The 10,000-nt window shown below is 37.1% G+C and overlaps 2 protein-coding genes across 6 annotated transcripts in view; one reads left to right on the forward strand and one right to left on the reverse strand.

Annotated features, from left to right (window-relative positions):
- Positions 1 to 10,000, forward strand: part of LOC106879396 (uncharacterized) — a 182,729-nt gene that overhangs the window by 155,458 nt on the left and 17,271 nt on the right. The window lies entirely within an intron of this gene.
- LOC128249265 (uncharacterized) overlaps positions 6,443 to 10,000 on the reverse strand; it is a 126,150-nt gene continuing 122,592 nt past the window's right edge. The window contains exons 2-4 of one of the 5 annotated variants that reach the window (XR_016243964.1): positions 9,292 to 9,536; positions 8,359 to 8,432; positions 6,443 to 7,537 (exon numbers count right to left, since the gene is read on the reverse strand). Coding sequence is in view for 1 of the 5 variants with exons in the window: in XM_089361453.1 (XP_089217579.1) it covers positions 7,333 to 7,531 (199 nt within the window). In the remaining 4 variants the exon portion in view is untranslated. The remainder of the gene's footprint in view (positions 7,538 to 8,358; positions 8,433 to 9,291; positions 9,537 to 10,000) is intronic. The other 4 variants (XR_016243963.1, XR_016243965.1, XR_008265354.2 and 1 more) reach the window with 4 other exon arrangements.

Genomic DNA, 10,000 nt, shown 5'->3' on the forward strand with positions numbered 1-10,000 from the left:
CTATCTGTCTGTTTGTCTATCTATCTAATCATCTATCTGTCTGTCTGCTTGTCTATCTATCTATCTATCTCTCTCTCTCTCTCTCTCTCTCTCTCTCTCTCTCTATCTATCTATCTATCTATCTATCTATCTATCTATCTATTTATCTGTATCTCTCTCTCTCTCTATCTATCTTTGTCTATCTGTCTGTTTGTCTGTCTATCAATCTTTATACCTTTGTATTGTTTAATTATTAAGGGGGTACAAATAAAATGCAGACAGCGCAAGTCCAGAGAGCCGACCCCTTTCCTTGAGTCCCAGCAGACCACCAGGGCACACCTTGCAGCAAAGCATTCCGAGCATGCATCGAACTGATCGCTCACACCCTGACATCCCATGCCCCCATCTTCTTCTTCTTCTCCCATGTGATGTCCTTGGTCGTTGTTGAAACAAAGGATAAACTAAGATCACTCACATACTAAATAAAATCAATTCTTTCCTCTCTTCTCTGTTTGTCTATCTATCTCTTTCTCTCTCTCTCCCCTCTCTTTCTCTCTCTGTATCTAGACCTGAAGAGAGCGATGGCTCTATTTATGGTAATACCTAAAACGTGTTGCATCAATAACGGCGCTCCTATCTCTCTCCCAGGTATTGAGAACCCACTACAGTTTAAATCCTTTTGTTGCCAACCTGTTTGAGACTAAACCCGATTCCTGTTTTAAAATTATCTAAACACCATTTGAATAATGGCAAAGTTATTTTACTTAAATTCTTCATTGTCTTCAAAATATATTGAAACAAAGCCTGTATTTCAATAGGAATATGGTAACAAAAAGGTTAAATATTGTATGATTCTATAAGTGTATGTGTTCTGTGACTAACCAAAGACTATTATAATAGACTATTATAAGTAAATAGTGAGCCAAACAGCGAGGGTTCAATCCCCACGTCGTTTGTTCCCATGTAGGGCCATAGCACACATTCTGATATGCAAATGGTTTACCCCATTTTCTGATATACAAATAAACATGTAGTGTAAACATGTAAACATCATCACTATCGTTCCAAACCCTGCTGCATTATACATGGAATTGAAACTTGAAACTTTTGTCTTCTTGCTCAGATATTCCTTTCTACTCTAGGCACAAGGCCTGAAATTTTGGGGGAGGGGGCCCAGTCGATAAGATCGACCCCAGTACACAACTGGTACTTAATCTATCGACCCTGAAAAGATGAAAGGCAAAGTCAACCTTGGCAGAATTTGAACTCAGAATGTAAGGACAGACTCACTACCCATGCCCAGGGAAAGGGGACGTTAAATGATGGAAGATGGTGGTGGCGGTGGCAGCTGTGGCGATGATTATGCTTACTTAGCATTATGCAAATTTCCCTGTCTTAAGTTTTATATTGTGCTGAGTGAAGAAGGGTTTGTTGTTATTTAACCCTAGGTCAGTGCTTGAGGAGCAGACATGTAATTGAAGGCATTCCAAATGTGACCATTGCTTCTTTATATTTTTTTTTCTTAGTATGGTGTACTCCAGATTGGATTATAATGCAATTTGTCCTTTATTGCTTTGAAATAGTAGCTTGTGTTTTGAGTCAGATTTGGCTGCTATTTCTAACAGATACGACTACCACATACAGGCTCATAAGGAACCCTTTTTTGTCAAAACTTAGGTTTAAAAAATATGGGAGTTTCTTATACATGGATAATATTATAATCCCTTACAAAACCTTTTTCCAAATTTTAAGCCCCCATAATTAGGGGGTTCCTTATACACATACATTTTTACAGTCCAAGAGCCTGTATGTGGCTGCATTAGATGTTAGAAATAGCAGTTAAATCTCTCTCTCTGTCTCTCTCAATGTCTTTCTTTCTACACTGTTGGGACAATGTAGCCCAGGATATCTCCTAAATAGATAAGGTGGCCATGGCTGGAGTGCCTTTGACCTTGGGACTATTCAGCTGTGGGTGACCCTGGGGTAATAAGCAAATAACATTCTTAATACACAATACACACCTACACACAAATAAACACATTCATATTCATCTATGCAACACACACACACGCATTTGTAACAAAACACAATGTTGAGAAGTTAATTATATTTTAGGGGAAAATATAAATTGAATAAAAGAAAAATACGAAATAAAATAAAATAAATTAAGACAGATTATAATTGAAGATTTAATTTATTTCAGTTTAATTAGTTTCAGACATGTATTTTGGAAGCTTGTATTATAGTTCTTCTGTATCGTGTGTGTGTGTGGGGGGGGGGATGAAGTTATACATGTATTTGTGAACGTGTGTGTGTATATGTGTATGTATCATCATCATCATCATCATCATCAGCGTCGTTATCATCATGATCGTCATCACTCATCATCACCATCATCATTGTTATCATCATCATCGTCATTGCCATCGTCATCATCACCATCACCATCATCACCCCACTATCATCATCACAATCATCCTCACTAGTTGTTGCGGCATGTTTCTCTACAGCTGGATGCCCTTCCTGTCCCCCACCCTCGCCTGTTTTCTTCCCAAGCAAGGTGATATTTACTCATGGTCAGACATCCTTTCCCACAGCAGAGTGGAATCGGGATGACACTGCTCGTATGACAGGGACTTTCATTTACAACTATCATGTGATGTCAAGACAAAGACACACAAATGTTCACAAGCACTTATACACACACACACACACACACACACACACACATATACTTATGTATATGTGAAGGTGCATGGCTCAGTGGTTAGAGCATCAGGCTCACAATCATGAGATAGTGAGTTCGATTCCCAGACTGGGCTGTGTGCTGTGTTTTTGAGCAAGACATTTTATTTCATGTTGTTCAAGTTCACTCTGCTGTAGAGATGAGTTGCGACGTCACTGGTGCCAAGATGTATTGGCCCCTTTGCCTTTCCCTTGGATAACATCGGTGGCGTGAGAGGGGGAGTCTGGTATGCATGGGCGACTGCTGGTCTTCCATAAATCCTCTTGCCCGGACTAGCATCTCATGGGGTAACTTTTTAGGTGCATTTCCATGATAACTCATGACTGGATAGGGTCTTGACCCTTTTATACACATGTACAATGGGCTTTCTTCAGTTCTATTCTACGAAATCCACTCACAAGGTTCTGTTTGGCCCAGGGCTATAATAGAAAACACTTGCCCGAGGTGCCATGCATTGGAACTGAACCCAAACTTCTTCCCACACAGCTACACTTGCACTTGCGTGTGTATGTATGTGTGTGCTGTTTACTGCCTTGTACCTTTGAATGAGCTGATTAATGACTAAAGCCTTTTCAAATACAACCTAATCATTTTATTTATTTATTTATTGTATATCATTGTCCAGTATATCCTTAGTTTGAATCTGTTAGTAGGGTGTGACTCGAAGGAGTTTTGGCTGCTATTTCTAGCGAGCAGATAAATTATAGTAAATGTCTGTATGTGTGTACACATACATACACATTTATATGTGTGTCTATACACTTAGATTTTTAGTTTCATATTATTTAATTTGAATATAATTCTATATCAATCATTAAAATTATATTTGCTAACAATGAGAAAATATCTTTTATCTATCAATAATTGATTTTTTATTGCCATTCATTGCCATGTGTGTGTGTGTATATGTGTGATATGTGACTGTGTGTGTGTGTATGTATATATATATATATATATATATATATGTCTATATATATATAGATGCATGCAAACACTCACACACACATACATATCTAATACAAACACATTCAAACTGCTGTACGTTTTTACCTCACAATTCTTGAATAAGTAACGATACTTTCTATAGGTTCCTGAGATAATTAGAGCACCTGTTGTTATTGTTGTTTCTTCATAAATGTGTGTATGTGTGCGTGTTTGTATATATATATATATGTGTGTGTGTGTGTGTGTGTGTCCAAAATCAACATTTGACACTAAGTCAATTAGTTCATAATTATAATTGATGTGTTTTTAGGCAATTATAATCATTGTTTGGCTTTTCTTTGTTATTTTTTTATATTTATCTCATATGTAATTTTTTAATTATCTATATATTCATTCATTTGTTTATTTATTAGTTTCATTGGTTTTATTATTTTTGGCAAGTTTCAATCAGACTTGCTTCTTGATTTTCTTTTGGTATTCTCTGTTTGGTTTGATTTGATAGGAATTATTTTTTTTCCTTTTATTTTTCCCTCCCTTTTTTTGACTATTGATAATTGATCAGGTTATGAATGAAGGCATCGCTTGTTACTTAGATTTATCTATACACACACACACATGTGCTCATGTGTGTCTGTTTTTCTATACTCACAAGTTTACATATATATATATACACACATGTACCTTTACATATATACATAGTTACATATATATGCATGTTTATGTATATATATGGAAACATATGCATGTTTATGCATATATAATTGGAAAAACTGCTTATTTAGATGGACTTGTGTTACTTTTACTAAAAAGAAAGCAATTGTTAATGACTAAACTGTGTGGAATATTTTTATCAATCCCTGTTTTAATATATTTTTATCAACATGCAGTTTTGCTGCTTCTTTTAATACTGAATATTTTAAGGACATGAATCTTAATCACTGCAACACTTCGCTTTACTGTGGGGTAGTTTAGCATTTGTTTATAGTTCTAGAAATTATAAAGGTTGTCTAAATATTTGTAATGCTACTTTCCACAAATTATAATCTTAATCCAGCATCAACCAAATTATGTTGATCCTAATATCCTTTCATATTCATTGGGCAGCCTAGTACTAGGCACATAGCCTAGTGGTTAGGCTGGGATTGCTAGACTGTGGGTTCAATTCCCTGAATGGGTAGTGCATTGTGTTCTTGAACAAAGCCCTTCATTTCACATTCCTCCAGTCCCCTGTTCGATCTGTGGTGGTGGTGGGGCTGGCCTGCTCACCTAGCCAGTGGGGTGGCATCATTTGAGGGCTAAAACGATGTGTAAAAATGCATTGTGTCCAGCAATATGCGACAACATCTGATAGCCTGGTCAGTCACATGATTACAATCAATTGGGCACAACTACAGGGATGTAACATTCTTCCCCCCACCACGAGTTTGTTTCCTCATAACTTTCAGATCCCTTTGAGATGAAAGGGATCCTAGAGATCCCTTTCAGATGGTGTTGGTGATGATTACGTTGGAATTTAATGGGAAAAATAATTGTGGAGGGCAATATTTTACATGTCTCAATTTTATTTTCCTCATACATTTTGATAATTTCATTTCAGTCATCTTCTGTCTTGCTTCAGTCATTTAGGCTGTGGCCATGCTGGAGCACCGCCTTGAAGAATTTTAGCTGAATGGATCGCCCCCCCTCTCCCCACACTGTTTATTTTTTCTTTCTTTTTTAAGGCTGGTACTTATTCTGTCACTTTCTATTGCTGAACCACTAAGTTATGGGGACATACACAAACCAACACTGGTTGCCATGTGGTGATGGGAACATAATGACACACACACATACCTACATATACACACACAAAGGCTTCTTTCAGTTTCCATCTGTCAGATCCACTCAAAAGGTTTTGGTCAGCCCGAGGCTGTAGTAGAAGACACTTGCTGTTAGTGTCATGCGTTGGGACTGAACCTGGAACCATGTGGTTGGGAAGCAAGCTTCTTACCACACAGCCATACCTAAGCCTATATCCTATTTTATTTTTATTTTATTATTTTTTTTGCATTAAAAGAATTATTTTCTTTTTTCTTTTGATATTTTTTTCAATTTTATTTAAATTATTTTCTTTTTTCTTTTAATATTTTTTCAATTTTATTTAAATTATTTTCTTTTTCTTTTAATATTTTTTTCAATTTTATTTAAATTATTTTCTTTTTTCTTTTAATATTTTTTCAATTTTATTTAAATTATTTTCTTTTTTCTTTTAATATTTTTTCAATTTTATTTAAATTATTTTCTTTTTTCTTTTAATATTTTTTCAATTTTATTTAAATTATTTTCTTTTTTCTTTTAATGTTTCTTTAATTTCTTTTCCTTCTGCTTATTTAAATAAATAATTGTTAACATTATTCATTTACTTAATGTAAGGCAATCCAGCCATGGCCATCTTCTCTTTTTCAGACTAAATAAACCCTATGCATCTTCCCTTTTAATGTAAGACAGTAATAGGCATTTGACTGCTCTTTCTAGCTGTTTCAAAGACAACGTAGAGGTTCCCTCATTGATTAATACTGTTGTTGTTGTTGTGGGTTAGCCTCAAGGCACGTCTGACTGAGCTAATCTTTGATTAAAGGTGTTATTATTAAGGTGATAATACGGCAGAATCGTTTTGTGACATTTCATCCGTCTTAACATTCTGAGTTCAAATTCCACTGACGTCAACTTTGCCTTTCATCCTTTCGGTGAGGGTTGGAGTGGGGGGGGGCGGAAGGGGGTCGATAAAATAAGTACCAGTTGATCACTGGGGGTCAATGTAATCAACTTACTCCACCCCTCCCTCCAAATTGCTGGCCTTGTGCCAAAATTTGAAACCCCCACCGCCACTACTACTACTACTCAGAGGCCCCATTACACCAGATATTCTCCACCCATCCACCATTGTAGTTTGTGTTGAAGTTGGTGGATGGAAGTGGTACTAGCACCAACGTTACTTGGGAAGGAGTGATCTCGGTTTCGGATGCAGTTTCTAGCAGTTTGGTACGGTATTGATGCTCCCTTCCGTGTCGGAATTGTGGATGATGTTGGTGTTGGCAGTAGCAGCGACGGTGGTGGTAGTGGTGGTAGTGGCTGCAGCGGTAGTATTATTGTTGATAGTAGAAGTAAAGAGGCTTATACAGTTGGAAGATGAGCAGACCCAGGAATAATATTTTCTGGACTTGACATAGGTGTGCGTGCGTGCGTGTGTGTGTGTGGTGCGCGCGTGTGTCGGTATACATGAATGTAGGTACATATCTATGTATATTCATGTATGTGTGTTTGTGTGCGTGTGTACGTGTGTTTGTGTGTGTACATAAACTTGGCCTTGACTAGATTATATTGTTGTTAAAGGAGTGTTGTAAAAACAATGGCTTACTCTGTATGATAATATGGCAGCAGTAGCAGCAGTAGCAGTAGTAGTAGTAGTAGTGTCATTTGTCATAATTGTGGCAACTGTCATTGCGTGTTTGTATGTGTGTGTGAGAGACAGACAGACAGATGGTGTTCGTGGTGGTGGTGCTAATGTCATAGAAAGAAGAGACCTTGGACTGAGAACTACAAGGTTTTTTTTTCACGAAGTCAGTTACGTGAAAAAGTTAAGTTATATTGCATGCTGGTCGGTTGGCTGGCTGGCTGGTGTATTAGTTGCTTGCTTGGTTACAGCCGTTTATATGGTTTGTAAAGTTGATTGTTGCTCGGTTGCTTGCTTGTTTGGCTGGTCGTTTTCCCTTTCGGTGATTGGCTATGATCGTTTTTCCCTTTGGTGATTGGTTTTTCCTTTTGGTGATTGGTTTTTCCTTTTGGTGGTCTGTCCATCTCCCCGCCTCTCTCTCTTTCTCTCTGTATCTCGAAAACAAAGGTAAATTTATAAGTTTAGTAATCTCATGAAACGCAAATAACAAAATCGAATGCAATTAAATAAATACTATGTAAAGAAAATGAAGAAAAATATCAACGTTTCGGATAAGTTGTCCTTTGTCAGAATATACATAGAAAAGAGAAAAACAATGGAGACAGATGTGTGCATATACGAGGGGTGCTGAAAAGTTCTTGGCTTTGAGTAAACGAAAATACAGAAGATCAGTTAATTATAGTTTGATTCAACATATTCCCCTCTCAGATTCACACACTTATTGCAAGGTCCTTCAGTTTTTCTAAGCCCTGTTATAGAACTCGGGAGATTGGGCCTGCAACCAGGTCTTTCACAACGCCCTTAAAGCCGCGAGCTATTCATTACCCCCTTGTACTTTGCTGCTTATGAGTCTTGATTGCGTAGACTTATTAGTTATTCCAGTTATGACCAGCCCATATTTTTTTAATCAAATAGTTGTATTTAGGAAACTAGATTCGTATCCATGGTCTCCTTCCTTTTTGGGAAAGCAGATTTTGATGGAGATTTAGCTCTCATTTCTAAACGTTCAAACGGCCACATACTTCTGACATGTTTCGGCTTTATTATGTCCTCGTCAGGAAAGTATTTGAGGAACCACACTGTTAATGTTTAATATTTAATGCTGTTAAATCGATGGTTAGACGTATAAAAATAGAAGTTTCAATACAAATGACTAATTTTTTTGTTTTCTTTCTCTCGCCGCGTAATTACTTTTAGTTAATTTTTCAATTAATGCCGGCAATGTATGGATAATTAACTGGTATGCTGTAGTTACCTAGAGTTGTGGAGCTAAATAGCTTGGATAGCATAGCTGCAGTTAATGGTATTCCGTTGATAAATCAGTAAATTCTTCACGAGGTTTTTTTTTATGTTTATGAAATAGATAAAAAAAATGTTGAAGGATGAATTCATCTCATTTCATTAATAACAAAACAGAAATTAAAAATTTAAAATAATCAACTTTTATCTATTATTCTTTAATGTATTTCAGTCATTAGACTACGGCCATGCTGGAGCACCGCCTTCAAGAATCTTTAGTCGAATGATTCGACCCTAGTATTTGCTTGTTATTTTAAAGCTTGGTACTTATTTTGTCGGGCGCCTTTTGTCGAACCATTAAGTTACAAGGACGTAAACAAGCCACCACAAGTTGGCCAGCGGTGATCATGGACACACACACACATCTGTATATATATATATATATGAGAGAGAGAGAGAGAGAGAGAGAGAGAGAGATACGATGGGCTTCTTTGGTTGCCCCGAAGCTACCGAAGAAGGCACTTGCCCAAGGTGCCTTGCCGTAGAACCGACATCGGAACCAAGTGATTGGGAAGCAAACTTCTTGCCGCACAGCCACGCCTGTAAATCAAATCAGATGAAAATTACCTTTTAAAATGAATTCATACACAGATAATAGTGCATTTTTTAAAGAAGTATTTATCCATACTATTTTGTGGTTTTATTCATCGGTGATTCAAGCCGAATCGCCCGGCAGGAAATCCAGAAGTAAACCAAGAACGAGATGGTTGGATGACATCCATAGTCGCAATTAGGTCACACTTGAGGATTCAACCGGATATTGTAATGATTGACCTTCTTATTGTTGGGGGTGCCTCACGACTCTGCCCCCCATGACTCTCCCAAGAATTGAACCGGGAAGAAGATGGAAGGACATAAGTATTGTCGATAAATTGAATCCATACTGTACCTTCTTTATATTTTCGCTTGTAATATGGAATTCTTGGACAGGCACCGGTAACATGTTCTATGATTGTTACCTCGTTTCTGCTCTTTTCAAGAGTTCTACCAATTTCTAGATCATTGGATGGAGGTTTCTTTATTTTACGTTTCCTTTTCTCTTCGGATATCTTTTCCCCCATTTTTTTCATTGTAAATAATGCTTAATCACAGAGTTACTATGCAAATAATAACTTTAAACACAAGATATTTACTCTGTAAAGTATAAAAAAGTATAAACAATATTTAATGCATTTAGTCAATTGAGAAAAGCTTTAATGTACAACGATGTATTTACTTGGCAGATAGAAACTGTCGATGAATTAACCGCCATGCATTGCGATGAAGTTTCAGTCGATGCATTAAGTATTATGGGTAAGCTAGACGGTATGACTGAGGTCATTGGGGTTCCTGACAGTTAGATAGTTTTGGCAAATGGTATAGCTATTTCAACGTCCTCTTTTCTATGTTTGCTTGGGTCGGATGAGTTTATGATGCAGATTTTATACAGATGGGTGCCCCACATGTTGCCAACCGCTATGTGTTTCCAAGCTATGTGTTATTTCGCCGGTGGCCCGACAGGTTTTTGTACAAAATTGGAAACAAATTACACTGCTTGTATGATGGTGACACTCATTTACAACTATCACGCGATATCCAGACAAGGACACACACATTGC

Source organism: Octopus bimaculoides, chromosome 13, assembly GCF_046866305.1.
Source record: "Octopus bimaculoides isolate indiv1 chromosome 13, ASM4686630v1, whole genome shotgun sequence".
Lineage (NCBI taxonomy): Eukaryota > Metazoa > Mollusca > Cephalopoda > Octopoda > Octopodidae > Octopus > Octopus bimaculoides.